Below are 21310 nucleotides of genomic sequence, written 5' to 3' on the forward strand. Positions count from 1 at the left end.
GATCATTGCCTTGGTTTAATACAAAGAACGATGTCTACGGTTTTTTTGTATCGTGTATTTTATTTCTGCCTGACGTAAAGTCATAGTCACACCACAGAAACAGACCCTTTGTTCCAACTCATCCGTGCCAACTAGATACCTTAGTAATTAGGTCCCATTTCCCACCATTTGGCCTGTATCCCTCCAAACACTTGCTATTTATTGTACCCATCCGAATGCCTTTTAAATGTTGTAATTGCAACTGCCACCACTACCTACTCTGGCGAATTGTTCCATACATGCACCACGCCCGAAGTGAAATAGTTGCCCCTCAGATTTCTTTTAAATGTTTCTCCGTTCCTTAAATTTATGCCCTGTAGCTTTTGACTTCCTTCCCTGGGGAAAAAGTGACCTTGGCTGTTCATCCATTCCATGCCCCTCATAATCTTATCAATCTCTATAAGGTCACCATTCAGCCTCTGACGCTCCAGGGGGAAAAGTTACTGCTTATTCAGCTCCACCCGAGAGCTCAAACTCTCCAATTTCAGCAACATCCTTGTAAATCTTTTCTGAACCCTTTCAAGTTGAACAAATTCTTTCCAAAAGCAAGGAGATCAGAATTTAACATAGTATTTTAAAAGTGGCCCCACCAATATCCTGTATAGCCCCAACATGACATCCCAACTCCTATACTCATTTGACTACCAATGAAGGTAAGTGTGCCAAACGCTGCCTTCACCACCCCGATGACCTGCGTCTCCACTTTCAAGGAACTATGCACTTGAACCCCTCAAGTTTTATTGTTCAGTAACATTCCCAGGGCCTTTCCATTAACTGTTTAAGTCCTGCCCTGGTTTGCCTTAGGAAAATGCAACACCTCATGTTTATCTAAATTAAATGCCTTTTGCTACTCCTTGGTCCATTGGCCCATTTGATCAAGGTCCTGTTGCATTCTGACAGAAGCTGCTTCACTGTCCACTGGACCATCAATTTTAGTTTAATCTGCAAACTTAGTAACCATATCTCCTGTATTCACATCCAATGCATTTATATAAATGATGAACAGTGAACCCAGCACACTGTTGGTCACAGGCCTCTGTCTGAAAAACAACACTTACCAACATCCTCTGTCTTCTACCTTCAAGCTAATTTTGTATCCAGTTGGCTAGCTCCCCCTGGATTCCATGTAATTGAATCTTGCTGACCGGTTTACCATGCGGAACCTTTTCGCACATCTTGCTGAAGTCCATATAGACAACGTCTTCCACTCTGCCTACATCAATTTACTTTGTCACCTATTCAAAAAACTCAATTAAGTTAGTAAGACACGATTTCCCATGCACAAAGTCATGTTGACTATTCCTAATTAGTCCTTTCCTTTCCAAAGGAATGTAAATCCTGTCTTTCAGAATCTTCTCCAGTGGTGGGTAACTGACATCAGGCTCATCGGACTATAATTTCCTGGCTTTTCCTTAACACCTTTATTAAATAATAATAGCACTACATTAGCCACCTGCCTGTCTTCTGGCACCTCACCCTTGGCTGTCGATGAAACAAATATCTCAGCAAGGGGCCTAGCAATCTCTTCACGAGCTTACCACAAAGTTCTGGGAATCATCTGATCAGGTCCTGGGGATTTATCTATCTTTTTGCATTTGAAGACCTCTTCTGTAATATGACACTTTTAAGACATCATTGTATATTTCCGTAAGTTCCCTAGCTTCCATGTTCTTCTCCACCTTAAATACTAATGCAAAATATCTCTCATCTCCTTCCACACAGAGACGCCCCCATTGATCTTTAAGTTGTTCTTTTGGCCTTAATGTATTTGTAGAATCTCTTTGGGTTCTCCTTAATTTTGCTTGCCAAAGCTATCTCATGTGCCCTCCAGATTTCCCTCTTAAGTATACCCCTATTGCCCTGATACTTTAAGGATTTACTCAGCCCCAACTGTGTATGTCTGACATATGCCTTTTTTTAGACCAGAGAGTCTCCATTTTTCTAGTCATCCAGCATTCCTTGCATCAGCCAGCCTTGCCCTTCACGCTAACAGGAACATACTGACTCTGTACTCTTGTTATCTCATTTTTGAAAGCCTTGCCAACTATTCCTTTACCTGCAAACAGCCTCCCCAATCAACTTTTAGAAGTCCCTGCCTAATACAGTTGAAATTGACCTTCGTTTTAGACCCGGTCTATCATTTTCCATAACTATTTTAAAATTAATAGAATTATGGTCACTAGCCTCAAAGTGTCCAGTCACTTGCCCTGCCTTATTTCACAAGAGAAGTCCAGGTTTTGTTCCTTCTGTAGGTACATCCACAGATTAAATAAGAACATTTTCTTGTATACACTTAACAAATTCCTCTCCATCCAAGCCCTTGACACTGTGGCAATCCCAGTCTATGTTTGGAAAGTTAAAATTCCTGCCATTACAGCCTTATTATTCTTAGAGATATCTGAGATCTCCTTACATATTTCCTTCTCAATTTCCTGCTGGCTATTTGGGAGCCTATGGTACAATCCCAATAAGGTGATATTTCTTTCTTATTTCTCTGTTCCACCTATATATCTTCGCTGGTCATTCTCCCAAGGTTATACTCCCCAAGTACAACTGTAATGTTATCCTTAACCAAAAACACTACTTACCCTCCTGTTACCTCCCTTTCTATCCTGCATATTGAGCTGTAACTTAGAGCTACAGCCTAGAACATTAAGCAATTAGTCCTGCCCCTCTCTGAACTGTGTTTCTGATTTGGCTATGATATCCCAGTCCCATGTTCCCAACCATGCCCTAAGTACTTGGCCCAGGTTAACTCACTTTTGCACACCTTTAGAAGTGTATCAGCTGTTCTCAAAGAAAAGATTGATTTTTTTAATTTACCAACTAGTTGACAGTACTACAATATTACCAAATTTTCAACCATCACATTAAATTCTGATTTACCTACATTTGTTTCAAAGTGCATAATAGTGAGCAGATGATTTGTAGGCATTTGTCTATTTTCTGACTTTTTTTTAAAACACAGCTGACTAGTTCTTAACTTGAAAATTCATAACAATAACATACGCCTGTAACTTCAAATTGGTTGTATTGAATGATCAAAGGGTGCAAAAGCAATGGACATCACTATGCTGAAGTGTGGCGGCAAGAGGGACTTCGAAGAAATTGCTTGTCTATTTTGGGTCCAAACAGTTCTAATTTTGTTTGGGCCTTCTAGTAGGCATAAGTAGGATTCAACTTTATTTTGGCTATGGGAGTGGAGGAGAGCTGAGAATGTGATAAATGAATTTTAAATGATAACTATTTTTAGTCTCCAAATATAACTTGAAATTTGGAGCGTTCCCCTCTTATAGCTGTCTACGAAGTGGTACAGGAATGAATAAGATGCATGTCTATGGAGAGCAAGCTGCCATTCGTCTAATGTAATGCCACATCAGGTGGACAGATGAAGTATATTGGCTGGTCTTGCCATAGAATATTTGAATGGTATATGAGAAGGCAGATATTTTCAGTGTCTGTGAGGAAAAAGGAAAGTTTATTTTTGAGAAATCAAACATTGAATTTGTTGCATATAATTTAAAACTGTAGCCTACTGTTGCATTTGGACTTGTTCTGTTATGGTAGAACAGTAGTTCAATTTTTAAAAATGCATATGTGCCTTAGATATCTACTTTGATTCTCATCTTCCTATCATGTAATTTAACCTGTGAATGGGAGTTTCTGAGCTGTCGATGTTGTGATTAATTACTGTGTCCCTGTGCTCTGCTGCTTTATTCCAGGCCTCAACACCTTACAGCCTGGATTCCGAGCCTTTAGGAATGGACTGCATCATCTCTGGAAGTGCCTCTCCAACCTTGGCAATTAACACTGTGACTAACAAAGTACTGTTTCTTCACTTCTTTCTCTTTTGTCACTGTAGTTTTGGTTAAATATTGCAAACAGTGAGGAAGCAACTTTCCTGTGAGCTATACAATAGCGAAAGCAATTACTGAAATCTATTTAAGAAGAGTTATTAGATCTAATTGCTTCATCCTTTTCTAAATCACAGTTGGGTAAGGATTAGTCATCTTTAATATGCCACTTTTCTCCCCTGATTTGTGAGAGCACTGCTAAATTAGGACAAACTTACATTAAAGCAGTTCACAATCAGAGCAAGGGAAATTACACAGCAGTAGAAAAGCTTTTTGTTGTAATTAACCTCTGAAATGTTTTGGGCAGGTCTAAGCAGAAATTAACTTGAAAGTTGTAAATAATGGATACGTCTAATTTTTTTTTGGTTTAAATTATTTGGATTTTGCATCGTCCTACAAAAGTATCCTTTGCAGGATCAGTCCGGAATGACTCGCAATTCAGTAGATTGCTTCTTTTAGGGTTCCAACCTTCAATTAGAATTTCCCCAGATGTCATAACATCAGTCGAGAATCCCTATGGGGTGCCACTTTGTCCTGTCTGTGCCTGGCATGCACAGTACATCATTCCAAATTTAAGTTTTTAAATCCTTTTTGTATCTTGCCAGTTGATTCAGTTCAGAAATGCTGGAACACGAAGGATTCCTTCTGTATGCACTCTGAAATTCTGTTCTAGTTTATAAATACCAGTTAGAAGAGTTTATTTTTAAAAACGAGCGGTATTATTTGTTAAGATAAGGAATGCCTGTGCTGCAGAAAGGCAAGCTTTGTCATTCCTAGGCTACAATCAAGTGGGACACTGGATCTGGAATAAAATTTCAATTTTTCCCCAGTAATATATTTTAGCTCTAAACTCAACATTGCACATTCTGGACTGATTTCCACTGTCCCCACCCCCACCCAAGTTCTCACATGCCATTTTGTACCCCTTAGCATTCACCAGACAGTAAACAAAATTCTCAAGGAATGTTTTTGTAATTGGCTTTAGTTTAAATGATAGTTATTTAATTGGATTTTTTTTGAGTTTTTAAATGCACTTGCCAGTGAGGATTGTAAGATTGTACAGGTCATGGAGACATTAAATAAGGACAGGATCTGGCCATTCTCTGTTGCCTCTTCCAATTAAATATTTTGTGTTTGAGAGTCATACAACATGGAAACAGGCCTTTTGGTCCAATTTGTCTTCACCAATTAGGTTTCCTAAACTAAACTAGTCCCACTTGCCTACATTTGTCCATATCCCCCTAAACCTTTCCTGTTTATATAGCTGTCCAAGTGTCTTTTACGTTTTGCTAGTGCTATTGGGAAATACATATGAAAAATAGCTGATTGGATAAGCATCTGCTGTAGGGAGGAAAATGGGTAAGAGGAAAATTATCCTCTATTCTTTCCTCCCCATTTGCTTCCAGTCTTTTTCTGTCTTCCTATGGGGTTAACTTCTTGCTTGAGTCTGGTTCCACAACACACGTTTGCCCTCCATGAGAGAACCCTATGGTCCGGTAGGATGATGGCAACTTTACCTTTTATTGAACTACTATGACAATGTCTGAAATTTCTCTAAATTGCAGAGTGCTGGGCTAGGGCTGTTATTCAGATAGGTCAGAGATCTAATAAACATGCTGCTGAAATTGCATAGTAGGATTGAAGACGAATTGAGAGTTTATTTTAGAACTTGTTTATAGAATTCTATTTGGGTACAATTCAGTGAGTCCGTGTTGGGTAATCTTATTATTCAGTTGAACATTCCAGAGGAGATAAAGCCTGGTGATGGTGTCTTTCTTTTCTCTGTACAGCTGATCCTGTCTGTTTTGTCAGTATTTTCTTTTGCTTTTCTTTGTCATTTTCTGCTATGTGCAATACCTAATCATAATGATTCCTAATCCTAATGATGTATTTCAGCGATTGCTTAATGGGTTGTACTTTTTCATCAAAATCAAATATTTGCATATTCAAATCCTATTTTAAAGACGAGAGCATAGAACTCTTGGCTAGCAGTACTAAGAGCAGTACTATACAATCTTTTGGATGAAGTGTTCAACTGGGGACCCAAATGCCAAGTCACTGTAAAAGATTCTATAGCACCATTTCCAACGAATAACACAGGAGTTGTCCCAGTGTCTTTGCCACTATCATCATCAGTTGCCATCACAAAAACAGATGGCATGTTATTTTTTGAGAGATTGCCTCTCTCAAACTGCCACCATGTTGTCTCTATTTTATAGTGACCACCTTTTAACAGTACATTATTAGCTGTAAAATACTTTGGAACTTTGAGGTTATTTCACTTCTGTTAAAAAGATATTTCTGAAGGAAAATGTGTTTTGATTTTGATTTGATTCACTTGGAAGCTTGAATTGGGTTTTGTGATTAAATGATAAATTACACTGAGAAGTAACCTGATGGTTGCTTTTATTTGAAATGAAGCTAAATATTCCTATATGATAAGGATTCTTGTGTGAATAAATACAGCATGCACACTGAACCTTTAAAATGTGCATTTTTTGCTGATTTTGTCCAGATTACAAGCTAAGGTTGCTGCATTTGTTCTTTTGTTAATTGATGGTTGATTCTGATCCAGTAGTTAGGGGCAGAACTTAAGTGAAGTACTTAGTGGATTGATTTTGGTTGTGACTCATGAGTAAACTGAGGGTTCCTTGCTGTCTAATCTCGCATGATGAAGGCTGATTGCACCAATGCCACCATGCACCAGTAAGTATTCAGGCCTTTGGGAAAAGAGAAAACAAATTGTTGAGCAAACTTCCTACTTCCCAGCACATGGCCCATAACCTTAAACATTTCCGTTTTCACCCAAGTACTTTAAAGGTTGAGAAATCATAATCTTAATCATAATTTTATACACCTTAATCAGGTTCCCCTTCAGCCTTCCCTGCTCTACAGAAAGCAATATGACCTTTATCAAGCTGCTATTCATAGCTATACAGCTCCATCCCAGGCAACATCCTGTTGAATCTCCTTTGCAGCCCCTCGAATGTAATTACATCTTTCAGATAGTGTGGTGACCAGAACTGCACACAGTTCTCCAGCCGTGCCTGAACCAAAGTTTTGTAGAGCTTCAACATAACTTCTTTCTCTTATAGTCTGTGCCTCATAAAAAGCAAGTGTTCCAAATGATGCCTTAATTACCCTATTGATCACTCTGCCACTTCCAGGGATATGTGGATAAGCACCCCAACATTCTTCTGTCTTTTGAGCTTCCGAGAGCCCTGCCATTCATGAGTACACCCTTGGCTAGTTATTTCTTCCAAAGTGCATCTCCGCACAGTTATCAGGGTTAATCTGAAAGATGTTCATTTACTTTAACTTTAATCTCCTCTTATTCTCTGACTTTTACTTATCCCTGGTGCTTCTAAGTTAATTTCTTAATAATCCCAAGTTCTTGGGCCTTGGTCTGGTCCTCCCCTCACTAATCTGTGGAAATAGTTAGGAAAACAAAGCAACTGGGGAAAAAAGAAAAAGTTCACTTTCCCACTACACCTAACTCCCACACTTTCTAAAACTTTTCTGCAGGTTACACACTGTCTATTTCTCCTGGCTTTGCCTCCAAAGACCACATATTTAATTTTGTTATTCGTTCCCTGTTGCATACATATAGAATTGTTTCCAATCTGTCTTTACACCTCTTGCTACTTTATATTCATTCTGTTTCTGTCTATTCAATTTCTGGCCATCTTCACTGAATTCTAAAATGCTCGCAACCCTCAGCCTAATGTATTTTTGGAAATACTGTCCACCCCATCCTTGAATCTAATTCTATTTTAGTGTCTCTTGTTAACCATAATTGGATCAATTTTTCCACAAGATTTTTATTGAAGTGAAAGGACGATGGATGAAGACTCGCCATCTGAGGTAGTTTGGGCTGAGGTTAGGAATAGGAAAGGTGAGCTCACCCTGTTAGGAGTTTTTTACAGGCCTCCTAATACTCCTAGAAACGTAGAAGAAAGGATTGCGAGGATGATTCAAGAGAAGAGTGAAAGTAATAGGGTGGTTGTTATGGGGGACTTTAACTTTCCTGATATTGATTGGGAAAGCTATAGCTCAAGTTCGTTAGATGGGTCAGTGTTTGTCCAATGTGTGCAGGAGGGTTTCCTGACACAATATGTAGATAGGCCAACAAGAGGTGAGGCCATACTGGATTTGGTTCTGGGTAATGAACCAGGCCAGGTGTTAGAATTAGAGGTAGGTGAGCACTTTGGGGACAGTGACCACAATTCGGTGACTTTTACTCTAGTGATGGAGAGGGATAAGTGTGCACTACAGGACAAGAGTTATAGCTGGGGGCAGGGAAATTATGATGCGGTGAGGCATGACATAGGATGTGTGGCTTAGAAAAGTAAGCTTCATGGCAAGGGTGTAATTGATATGTGGAGCTTGTTCAAGGAGCATCTATTGAGTGTCCTTGATAAGTATGTACCCGTCAGGCAGGGAGGAAAGGGTCGTGTGAGGGAGCCGTGGTTTAATAAGGAATTGGAATCCCTTGTTAAATGGAAGAGGGCGGCCTATGTAAAGATGAGGCGTGAAGGTTCAATTGGGGCGATTGAGAGTTATAAGGTAGCCAGGAAGGACCTGAAAAGAGAGCTAAGAGCAGCAAGGAGGGGACATGAAAGGTCCTTAGTTGGTAGGATTATGGAAAACCCTAAGGCTTTCTATAGGTATGTCAGGAATAAAAGAATGACTAGGGTAGGAATAGGTCCAGTCAAGGATAGTAGTGGGAAGTTGCGTGTGGAGGCTGAAGAGATTGGGGAGACACTGAATGAATACTTTTCGTCAGTATTCAATCAGGAACAGGACATTGTTGTCAATGTGAATACTGAGTCACAATTAAGTAGAATGGATGGCTTTGAGGTATGTAGAGAAGAGGTGTTGGAAATTCTGGAAAGGGTGAAAATAGATAAGTCCCCTGGGCCTGTTGGCATTTATCCTAGGATTCTCTGGGAAGCCAGGGAGGAGATTGCAGAGCCATTGGCCTTGATTTTTATGTCCTCGTTGTCTACAGGAGTAGTGCCAGAAGACTGGAGGCTAGCAAATGTGGTTCCCTTGTTCAAGAAGGGGAGTAGAGATAACACTAGTAACTATAGGCCGGTGAGTCTCACTTCTGTTGTGGGCAAAATCTTAGAGAGAATTGTAAGGGATAGGATTTATGAACATCTGGATAGGAATAATGTGATCAAGGATAGTCAGCATGGTTTTGTGAAGGGCAGGTCGTGCCTCACAAACCTTATTGAATTCTTTGAGAAGGTGACTAAGGAGGTGGACGAGGGGAAAGCGGTAGATGTGGTGTATATGGATTTTAGTAAAGCGTTTGATAAGGTTCCCCATGGTAGACTACTGCAAAAAATACAGAGGTATGGCATTGAGGGTGAGTTGGAGGTTTGGATTAGGAGTTGGCTGGCTGGAAGAAGACAGAGAGTAGTAGTTGATGGCAAAGGTTCATCTTGGAGTGCCGTCACTAGCGGTGTTCCGCAAGGATCTGTTTTGGGACCATTGCTGTTTGTCATTTTTATAAATGACCTGGAGGAGGGGTTAGAAGGTTGGGTGAGCAAGTTTGCGGATGATACGAAAGTCAGAGGAGTTGTAGACAGTGAGGAAGGATGTGGCAGGTTACAGCGGGATATAGATAAGCTGCAGAACTGGACAGAAAGGTGGCAAATGGAGTTCAATGTAGCTAAGTGTGAGGTGATTCACTTTGGTAAGAGTAACAAAAAGATGGGGTACTGGGCTAATGGTCGGATACTTGGTAGTAGTGGATGAGCAGAGGGATCTTGGTGTCCATGTACACAGATCTTTGAAAGTTGCCACCCAGGTAAATAGTGCGGTGAAGAAGGCATATGGCGTACTGGCTTTTATTGGTAGAGGAATTGAGTTCCGGAGTACTGAGGTCATGTTGCAGTTGTATAAGACTCTGGTGCGGCTGCATCTGGAGTATTGTGTGCAGTTTTGGTCGCCATACTATAGGAAGGATGTGGAGGCACTGGAACGGGTGCAGAGGAGGTTTATCTGGATGTTGCCTGGTATGGTAGAAAGATCATATGAGGAAAGGCTGAGGCACCTTGGGGTTGTTTTCATTGGCGAAAAGGAGGTTTAGGGGTGACTTGATAGAGGTGTACAAGATGATTAGGGGTTTTGATAGGGTCGACAGTGAGAATCTTTTTCCACGTCAGCTATTACAAGGGGGCATAGCTTTAAATTAAGGGGGGGGTAGGTATAGGACAGATGTTAGGGGTAGGTTCTTTACTCAGCGAATCGTGAGTTCATGGAATGCCCTGCCAGTAGCAGTGGTGGACTCTCCCTCATTATGGGCATTTAAGCGGGCATTGGATAGACATGTGGAGGATAGTGGGCTAGTGTAGGTTAGGTGGGCTTGGATCGGCGCAACATCGAGGGCCGAAGGGCCTGTACTGCGCTGTATTCTTCTATGTTCTATGAATATATATTTATTGCAAGTTATGAGGCAATGTTTTAAATGTTTGACATTGCTTATGTATCACCATATATTTTAACTTAGTTCCCCAATTTATCTAAACCTACTCACCCTTCCTACTTAGTAGCTTAATAGTGTCCTTCAGGGAAGGAAATCTGCCATCCTTATCTGGTCTAGCTACTTGTGACTCTAGACCCACAGTTATGTGGTTCACTCTTAACTGCCCTCTGAAATGACCTAGCAAGTCTGAGTTGTATCAATTGCTATGAAGGCTCAAAAAAGAAATGAAATTCGACAGACCACATGGGTTTGACATGGGCACCAGAAATGATAACGGCAAAATAACCCTTGTCAAGCCTGCAAAGTCCTACTGACATCTGGGTCATAGTGCCAAAATTGGCAGAGTTGTCTGACAGACCAGCCACACAACAGCCTGACATAGTCATACTCACAGAATTATACCTTACAGACAATGCCCGAGACGCCACCACCCCTGGGGTGTGTCCTGTCCCAAAGGCATGACAGATCCAGCAGAGGTGGCAGCACATGTACACAGGAGGGAATTGCCCCTGTAATCCTGAACATTGATTCCAGACACTAAGAAGTCTCATGGCATCAGGTGAAGCTTGGGCAAGAACCCTCCTCATCACTGCATACTGTTTGCCCTTGGCTGCTGATGCTATGCTGCTCCATGTTGAGCCACACTTAGAAGGAACACTGAGAGTATCAAGGGCTAGGAGTGTACTCCTGGTGGGAGATTTCAATGTCCACTGCAAAGAGTAGGCTAAGCAGCAGCATTAATGATTGAGCTGGTTGGGTCACAAAAGACATCGCTGCTAGACTGGGTTTGCAGCAGGTGGTAAGGGAACCAACAAGAGAGAAACTTACTTTACCTTCTCCACACAAATGCACCTGCTGCCAATGCAACTGTGACTACTGCACAATTGTTGTGGAGACAAAGTCCTGCCTTCATGTTGATAGTACCCTATGTTGTTGCGTGGCACTATTGCCATGCTAAATGGGACAGACTATCAACAGAACTAGCAACTCAAGACAGCATGCATGAGGCACTGTGGGTCATTAGAACAAAGTAATAGTACTCCAATGCAATCTGTAACTTCATGGCCTGGCATATCACCCACTCTACCATTATAGTCAAGCCAAGGGATCAATCCTGATTCAATTAAGTGTGCAAAAGGAGTAGCACTAAGTGTACTTACAAACCTGATAAAGCTGCGACATAGGATTAGTTGCCTACCAAACGGCATTAGCAATAAGTGATAGAGTTAAGCGAACTCACAATCAAAGGATCAGATCCAAGCCTTGCAACATCCACTCATGAATGGTGGTGAACAATCAAACAACTTGCTGGAGAAGGAGGTGGCTGCAAAAATATCTCCATCCTCAATCATAGAAGAGGCTGGCACATCAGTGCAAAAGATGAGGTTGAATCATTCACAACAATCTTCAGCCAGGAGAGTGGACTGAATAATCCATCTCTTCCTCCTCAGCACATTCCCAGCATCTCAGAAGCCAATGTTCAGCCAATTTGATTTACTCCATGTAATATCAAGAACCATTTGGGAGGCACTAGATATTGCAAAGGCTATAGCCCCTGACAGCATTCTGGCAATAGTACTGAAACTTGTGCTCCAAAATTTGCTGCACCCTCGTCAAGCAGCTCTGGTACAACTACATCACTAGTATCTACCAAACAATGTAAAATGTTGCCCAGATAGGTCCTGTACACAAAAAGCAGAACAAATCCAACCAGACAATGCTGACTGCCCCATCGATTTGCTCTTGCTTATCGATGAAGTGATGGAACATGTTATCAATAGTATGATCAAGCAGGGTCTGCTTATCAATGTCCAATTTGGGTTCTGTCAGGGCACACAGTTCCTGACCTCATTACAGCCTTGAATCAAACATGCGCAAGAGCTGAATTCCAGAATAAAATCTGAAAGAATTGTAGATGCTGTAAATCAGTGACAAAAATAGAAATTGGAAAATAAAATAAAAATGGAAAATATCAGCATGTCTGGCAGCATCTGTGGAGAAAAATCTCAATCAAGTGACCCTTCCTCTGAACTGCTAGTATGTGAAGTTTGCACTTCCTCCCTGTGTGGTTTTCCTCCAGCTACTCCGGTTTCCTCCCATAGTCCTGAAATGTGCAGGTTTGATGGATTGGCCATACTAAATTGTCCATCATGTCCAGGGATATGCAGGCTGGTGGATTAGCCATGGAAAATACAGGGTTACAGGGATAAGGTAGGGGGCTAGGTCTGGGTGTGATGTTTTTCGGATGGTTGATATGGGCTCGCTGGGTGAAATGGCCTGTTTCCATGGTAGAGATTGTATGAGAATATAGACGCTAATCAAGGATGATGAGTCTCCGAAGTAGCAAATTGAGAACAATTGCTGCATTACGATAGGGATTACATCATAGCCTTAAGATTATTTATAACCTCATTCAGGTTTGTCGATATGTGGTCACCCAGTCAGGATTTCTCATGTTCAAGCTGACTTGTGTGATTAAACCAGTAGTGGTCCATGTTATCACTAAAATTTCATTAAGTGGTAGATATATAGTTTTTGTTCGATGTCTGCTTGAATGGTAATGAACATCTAGCGTTACAGTGGAAAAGTTTCTTCTTCCAGAATAAGTTATGTCTGGGGGAAGCATCTTGAGCTGTCCAATGCTGAAATGATTTATTGGTGGTTAGTCTTATCACTTGGTGTAACATTTTAAAAGTAGCTCAGGCTGCAAGTTTGTTATTACATATGAATTCTATTAGTACTGAAGCAGGATGGCTTTATACAATTTTTAGAATCAAGTTTGTTGCATAAGTTGTTGAGAGAGGGCACTGCATTCTGTACTAGGTTTTTTTTTTGCCTCTGACAATACATTCTGAAGCACAAAAATGTTTTATCTGTGCTGCAGCCTGGCACTAACCAAACTAGATAGAGTCATACAGATATACAGCATGGAAACAGACCCTTCAGTCCAACCCATACATGCCGACCAGATATCCCAACCCAATCTAGTCCCACCTGCCCGCACCCAGCCCATATCCCTCCAAACCCTTCCTATTCATACACCCATCCAAATGCTTTTTAAATGTTGCAATTGTACCAGCCTCCACCACTTCCTCTGGCAGCTCATTCCATACACGTACCACCCTCTGCGTGAAAAAGTTACCCCTTAGGTGTCTTTCATACCTTTCCCCTCTCACCCTAAACCTATGCCCTCTCTTTCTGGACTCCTCCACCCCAGGGAATTTATCCTATCCATGCCCCTCATAATTTTGTAAACCTCTATAAGGTCACCCCTCAGCCTCCGACGCTCCAGGGAAAACACCCCAGCCTGTTCAGCCTCTTCCTATAGCTCAAATTCTCCAGCCCTGGCAACATCCTTGTAAATCTTTTCTGAACCCTTTCAAGTTTCACAACATCTTTCCGATAGGAAAGAGACTAGAATTAAACGCAATATTCCAACAGTGGCCTAACTAATATCTTGTACAGCCGCAGCATGACCTCCCAACTCCTGTACTCAATAAAATGACCAATAAGAGAAAGCATACCAAATGCCTTCTTCACTATCCCATCTACCTGCGACTCCACTTTCAAGGAGCTATGAACCTGCACTCCAAGCTCTCATTGTTCAGTAGCACTCTGTAGGACCTTACCATGAAGTGTATATGGCCATCAGTTTCTGTTCTAAGTGGCATCTAATAATCATTTTTATCTTTGTGGTCTACTGTGGATAGCACATTTCATTTTGGGATTACAGAGTACATCAAAGTTTAGGTATCATGTTTGAATCTGTAGTGTTATATAAACCAGAATGATTGCAAAGAGATTTGGTTGATTTGGAGTTAATGGATTTGAAGTGAAGGAAAGCTTTTTTTTCCAGAACATATGGGTTTGAACAAGTTGATGCTGTCAGTTTACTACATGCAGCAACTTGTTCATCTGCTAATGCTTTCATGTAAAAACACATTCTGGTAATTGTTCTTTGAACTGTACAGAAGCTTCCTTTTGATATAGATAGGAAGCTTTTATGCTGCACTGTTGGTTTAAGAAGAGCAATGCAATGTCACACCCCTTTAGTATTTCTTCCAAGACTTTCAAATCTAACACCAGTTCGTGAAGCTTATGCAAAAGTGGGCCTCGAGAGCCTCTGTGCAGTGCATTTGCTATTTGTTGGAGCATCGCCATGCTGCTCTTGAAACCTCAAAAATAATGGGCTTTTTGCTTGTGCAGGTAACACTATATAATCCGGATCAGGATGGAAGTGATAGCCCTCGCAGCAGCCTTAACAACAGCCTGTCTGATGCAAGTCTAGCCTCTGTCAACCTGAATAATGTTGGCTCTGTCCACAATTACGCACAGGTAATGTTAAACTTGCTAAGGTATGTTATGGTTGAGACAGAATAGGATGGATAACTTTAAAGAAGAACAAGATAGGTACGAGGGACAATGGTTAGAAACATGTAGCGTATAAGGTGAAGTTTGTTGAGAAGAAGCTCAGATGGAACTTAAGAGCTGGTTTATACTTGTGAAGTTAAATGTCTGTTTCTATGCTGTAAATACCAGTAATTTTAGGAACTGTGTAATGTAATTACTGAGCCATAAAGTGTAGTTACAACTGAAGTGGAACCACATCACGTTTTATATAAATTAAAGTAATGAGAAACACAAAATCCAGAGTTATTTAACATATTACAAACAGCTATAAGAAAATATGAAGGAAAACTGAGTGTGCAGGACTTTCTGACTTTAAAACAATGCTAAAAATGCAAAGAGGTTAGCTAACATCTGGAAGAGAAAAGTTTATTTAATATCATTGGTATAATTTTTAAAAGGTGTGAGTTTTGATAAAAGATATCCATAATCTTTTTTGTGTTAGATTGCGAACAGATTACTCGACCATCAGTTCTTTATTCTTGAGTAGTGGTTTGGAGGAAAATTCAGCACTTGTTAGTACTTGAGTTCATCCTATCCATTCAGTCTCATCTTTGCATTATAAGATCTGATGTAACTTAATATTTAATTTAATAGCTCCATGTCAGCCTGCTTCTCTGCTCCTATATATAACCTTGAATTTTCATTTAATGTCGTATTCCTACACTCTGTACCGAGTCATGTGTGTTCATTTATGTAGGTGACAAACCGGGTTGATTCAGTTCCCCAGAGTCTAACACCACAGCAACAGCAATACAACATCCCTGAGAGGGACACAAAGCCACCCTTCTCAGAATACAACTTTGAAGATCTGAGTGCCTCCTTCCGTAGCCTTTATAAATCAGTCTTTGAGCAGTCCCTCAGCCAGCAGGGTGAGTGTGTATTATGTATTCTATGTGTGTTCTATTTCCCATGTTCTCTTGCACTATGCATTCTATACACATAGCATATATTATATACATCATAAAATTATTTTACATAGAGTTATGTAACATTTATCAAAAACATTTAAACCCAAGATGATTTGTGATTATGTAATATTTCCTTTGTATTTGCACACATGAAAATATAATCCTGGGTCTTATTATTTTCTCAATAATTGGAAAAGATATAGAGTGTTTGAAAGATAAAGAGAGTTAATGTTGCATCTTGGTTTTTTTAAGAATGTGGATGAATGTTGAGAGAAACAGATCTGCATTTGCAGAGACCTGCATCTAACTTGGGACCTTAACTACTTTCTGCAATAATAATATTTTGACATTTAAGAACTGTTTGTGTCATAGCTTGCATGTACCTGCTACCCTTGGAAAGCCAGCCTTATAAATCTCTTGGTACCTCTCAGCTTATTCCAGCTGCTGACTGAGCTAGATATAGTGCTATTTGCTCTCCTTCTGCTGCTCTGCTATGAAGGAAGAAAGTGCATGTTATCAGGTGGTTACTCATAAGGCAAATAAAAGGCATTATTAATGGAATTGATAGTCCTGAAATATCTTTCTTTCCTGTGGAGAAAGTGCCAGCTGTTAGTAAATGACCATGGTGACATGCTAGGTGGGATGTGCAGAAACAAATCACTCTCTGATTCGGCATATAACAACATTGCAGTATAACCCTTGTGCAAAAAATTGGGATTGTGGCCCAGAGTAATAAGTTGGTAAAGCTGTGCTGCAGCTTGTAAGATTTTATTTTCAAAAGCAAGGAATGTTTTCAAACTCTTGGAATTGTACTGTGACCAAAATATCTAAATTTGCCTGTCCTAACATTGTGTCATGGCTATCCGTAGTTTTATTTTCTAACATTTGTGTTAGTGTAGTATATGTCACTTTTCCATGTGTTTCATATCTGTTATTACTGACTCCTGCGCAATTTACAAAGGACTTGTAATTTTAATTTAAGATTAACGTAGTTTTATTTTTATGTAGATAAACTGTGACTTTGGTTCCCCTGCAGATATATACACTCCTCCATATAGATTGAAAGCAATTCTATGTTAGAATACTGTGTATTTCTCCAAATTATCTCTTCCTGTCTTTCCTAAATGCCAAGTACGCTATCTTACATGCCCTATATCCATACTGTTGATATCTTAATAAGATGGAAGGAACTGATCGACTGTAACTTATTTGTTCCCAGGACCATATCCTTCTGAATGCTTTGTACTTGCTAAATATATAAAATAGGCTCGTGAAGCAAAGATTCATATTACTACTTGTTTCACTTCATCTTTTTTCACCCAATCTTTACAACCTGCTCAATGAGACTAAAACATTTACCTAGATTTTATAGGAGCAAAAGATATTCATAGTCCAGTGAATTAATGTTCACATTTGAGATTATTGTCATTTTCTCAAAATCGTGGGGATTTGTTTAGTGTTTATTTGATTTCAGGATGATTAATGGTTTTTGTGCAAGAATGTCACAGTTTTGATATTCAATCTTTTTTCCATAGGAATGATTAATCTGCCTTCTGAGGCATCGCAGCCAACCCACACATCCTGTTCCTACCAGCATTCTCCCAGCAGTACTGTCAGCACCCATCCGCACAGCGGACAGAACAGTCTGGCCAACAGCCACGCCAGCAGCCTCGGAGGCGGTGGGGGAGGGACACAAGTGCAACTGGCACAACATCAGATCCACGCACAACACACTCACCACCAGCACCATCAGCACCAACATCCGCAGCACCAGCCAAACCAGCAACACCATCAGCAGCAGCACCACCATCACCAACAGCAGCACATGGCCTGCAATATCGGTAAGACTCAGTTACCCTCTCTTCTGACTTTGGTTTTGGAATTATATTGATTATTCAATAGTGTTGGAGGGTGCGAATTGGAGTATTCATGTGTCATCCTGTTGGGCAGAGTTTAAAGTAATTTGGAAGGGGGATCAAGGATGTAACATTAGAAGAAAGAGAGCTGCACAATGGAATGGAAGAGACAGAGCCTCATAAGAGAAATTAGAAAGGCTAATTGTATTTAAAATCACCCGGACCTCAAGTGTTGTATCTGTAGATACTGAGGGCAATAAGGATGGAAATGGTGGAAGCACTGTCAATAATTGTTCAATTCTCCTCAGATACTGGTGAATCACAAATATTACATACTGTTCAAAAGTGTAACGGTTAGTTGAGCAGCTGCAGGTCACACAGTTTAACCGCTGTGGTGGGGGGAAAAAGGACAAAACTAGTCATAACTTAGACAAATGTGGAAATTTAAGGAAAGCCAGTTCAGAATCTTAAAAGATTGATTGTGTTTTACTAGTTTGAAGTTTTTTGAGGCAGCAGCGTTAATATGTTTGGTGCATTGCATGTAGACTTCCAAAAGATGTTTGATAAAGAACTACCTAATAGACATGTCTACAAGTCACCTAGTGTTTTAGGTGTGCGGAGCACAAATTAAAATTCAAAATGAAGATCCCAAACGTTTTAACTCTCGTGAACTGAAAAAGATACTGATGGACTTCAAGAGAATATAAATAAGCCAATGGTATGGGCGCACACACAGCAACTGAAGTTTAATTCACACAAGCGTGAATGCTCTTTGGTAGGAAGAATGAGGAGACACAATATAAAGTTAGAAATACAATTCAAAAGGAAGTGCAGATGCTGAGGGATCAGATGTTTTATACAGTGCACAAGTCATCCAAGTTGGCAATGCATTTTGAGAAACTGGTTAATTAGGCATACAGAGATCCTGGATTTTATTAATAGAGGCATGGAATACAAAAGCAAAACAATTACGATGAACCTTTATAAAGCATTATTTTGGTCTCAGCTGGAGTATTATGTCCAATTCTGGGGACTGTTTTCTAAATGGAGAGAAAATTCAGAAATCTGAAGTGCAAATTTGCTGAGAGTCCAAAATTCTCTTAAGGTAAACTTGTAGGTTGAGTCAGTAGTAAGTACAATGTTGGAATTTATTTCAAGAGGACTAGAATATAAGTGCAGGAATGTTTCTGAGGCTTTGTAAAACTGTGGTCACACCACATTTAAAGTATTGTGAGCAGTTTTGGGTCCCATACCTCAGGAAGGATGTACTGGCCCTGGAGTGGGTGCAGAGGTGTGTCACGCGATTGATCCCCAGAATGAAAGGCTAAACATATGAGGAACATTTGAGGACTTTGCGTCTACACTTGATGGAATTTAGAAGGGGGAATCTAATTGAAATTTACAGAAAGCTGAACAGCCTATACAGAGTGGATGTTGGAAAAACGTTTCCATTGGCAGGAGAGACTTGGACCCGAGAGCATAGCCTCAGAATAAAGGGAAGACCCTTTAGAATGGAGTTAAGCAGAAACTTCTTCACCTGGAGAGTGGTGAATCGATAAAATTCATTGCCACAGAAGGCTATGGAAGCCACATCATTGAGTATATTTTAAGACAGAGATCTTCATTGTCAAGAGGATCATGGATTGCAGGGAAAAAGCGGGAGAATGGGGTTGAGAAATTTGTCAGCTACGATTGAATGGTGGAGTAGACTCAATGGCCTGATTTCTGCTCCTATGTCTTATGGTCTTACGGACTATGTTGTAAGAAGGATGTGAAGATTTTATTTGGAGAGAACCAGGAAAGCTTTAAAAGAATCAGTCCAGGAATGTAGGACTATATTAACGTGAATAGATTGGAGAACATAAATAAAAATAAGAGAAAAGATGCAGCCCGTGGAGCCTGCTCTGCTTCTTAATACAATCATGACTATGCTTGTGTTCAACTCCACTTTCCTGCCATTCCCCATATCTCTTGTTTCCCTGAGAGTACAAACCTCTCTCTTGGGAATAAATTTATTCAGTGATGGCGCACACTGAACTCTCCATAGGAAAGAGTTCCACACTGTCAGAATTTTCCAAATGGAAACCTCTCTATGTTTTAACCCTTGATAATTGATCTCTTCTCCTGAAACTGTGCCCTTCTGATCTCGATTCACCAGCTTGGGGAAACAATGTTTCAAATACTTTTGTTTCCCCAGATACAGCCTTGTCACCTTGTCAATTGCTCGGTGAACCTCTCCATATTTCTGTGTCCCATCTGTATTCCCATCTGAATTTGTATCATTAGCAAACATAATCAGTACCCTCTCCTAAATCAGTGATATAGATTAGAGACATGTGGATTTGCTAAGTGCACTGTTAAGACAGCCTTGATAGATTCCAGCACAATACTAATGACTGATATCAGGTTAACTGACCTGCAGCCTCCTGTTTCCTGCTCCCTGCTTTGTTACATTTACTAACTTTTAAGTCACTAGGATTGTTCCAGACTCTAGAGAATTCTGGAAAATCGTGGAAATTGCAGTTACTCTGGCTGCAGCTACCTCTTTTGGAACACTGGAAAGTCGACCGTTCAATCCTGGGGTTTTATAGGATTTTAGTTCTTTCAGTTTCTCCAGTACCTTTTCTCAGCTGAAATTAATTTACTTACCATTATAAAGTCCCTAGCTTGTCCTCTGTTCTGATATTTAACTTGTGTTTTCTATTGAAAAGAAAGACCTACAAAATATTCATCAGTATTGCTACCATTTTTTATTCTCTCTCATAATTTCTCCTGTCTCTATTTCTAAAAGACCAGTGCTTGTTTTAGCTCTCCCTTTATAGTTATTTAATCAGGAGAAAGTGAGGACTGCAGATGCTGGAGATCAGAGCTGAAAAATGTGTTGCTGGAAAAGCGCAGCAGGTCAGGCAGCATCCAAGGAGCAGGAGAATCGACGTTTTGGGCATAAACCTTTCTTCAGGAAGAAGGACTTATGCCCGAAACGTCGATTCTCCTGCTCCTTGGATGCTGCCTGACCTGCGCTTTTCCAGCAACACATTTTTCAGTAGTTATTTAATCAACCTACTTGGTCATGCAATGACAAACCTTTAGCGCAGTTGGGATTTAAACCCAGATTTTCTGGACCAGAGGTAGGGACATTACCACTGTGCCTCAAGAGCTCCACCCTTTTTTATATATTTTAATCAACCTGTTCAGGAATGTCCAGCGTGTTAGAACCCCGCCCTTTTTATGTACTCATAAAAGTTGTGACAGTCTGTTTTTATGAACCTGACTTTTTTTTACAGAAAATAACACCTATCCAGTCAACCACTTTTAAGTAATTGCCAGATAACTGCCAGGCAGTTTTTGTGAAATTAGTCTTTGTAAATAGCTTTCAGTTTTGAAGTTCCAAGCCAGGAGCTAACTGTTAATGTAAATTATAGTTTGAGAAAAGTTTACTCAGTGTATTCTAGCTGCCCCAAATTCCCAAGTTGGCACTCATTCTTCATTGTCTTCACACTCTGATGAACTTGAAGCTGTTCTTAATTGGAGAAGAAAATGTTGAGAGGAGATTGCTTAGAAATGCATAAATCATTATAGGTTTGGTCAGAGGAGGTGGAAAGGAACTGTTCCGTTGATCAAAGGGTCAAAAACCAATCATGATAGGCAGAATAGTGAAAAGTGACATGACAAATATCTTTTTTTATTTGCTCTTTGGGATCTAGAGTGCACACCTTGAGTGAGCGAGTGACTGTATTCTACCCCTTA

General features: G+C 40.2%; 1 protein-coding gene across 12 annotated transcripts in view; it reads left to right on the forward strand.

Moving 5' to 3' along the window:
- foxj3 (forkhead box J3) overlaps window positions 1–21310 on the forward strand; it is a 168146-nt gene that overhangs the window by 125211 nt on the left and 21625 nt on the right. For 10 of the 12 annotated variants that reach the window (XM_043675667.2, XM_043675666.2, XM_043675668.2 and 7 more), the window contains exons 5-8: window positions 3762–3863; window positions 14596–14724; window positions 15497–15668; window positions 17243–17548. In XM_043675667.2, the coding sequence (XP_043531602.1) occupies window positions 3762–3863; window positions 14596–14724; window positions 15497–15668; window positions 17243–17548 (709 nt within the window). The remainder of the gene's footprint in view (window positions 1–3761; window positions 3864–14595; window positions 14725–15496; window positions 15669–17242; window positions 17549–21310) is intronic. The other 2 variants (XM_043675669.2, XM_043675675.2) reach the window with 1 other exon arrangement.

This window comes from Chiloscyllium plagiosum, unplaced genomic scaffold (assembly GCF_037043375.1).
Source record: "Chiloscyllium plagiosum isolate Xiang-an unplaced genomic scaffold, Cpla_swu_hap1 HiC_scaffold_37, whole genome shotgun sequence".
Classification (NCBI taxonomy): Eukaryota; Metazoa; Chordata; class Chondrichthyes; order Orectolobiformes; family Hemiscylliidae; genus Chiloscyllium; species Chiloscyllium plagiosum.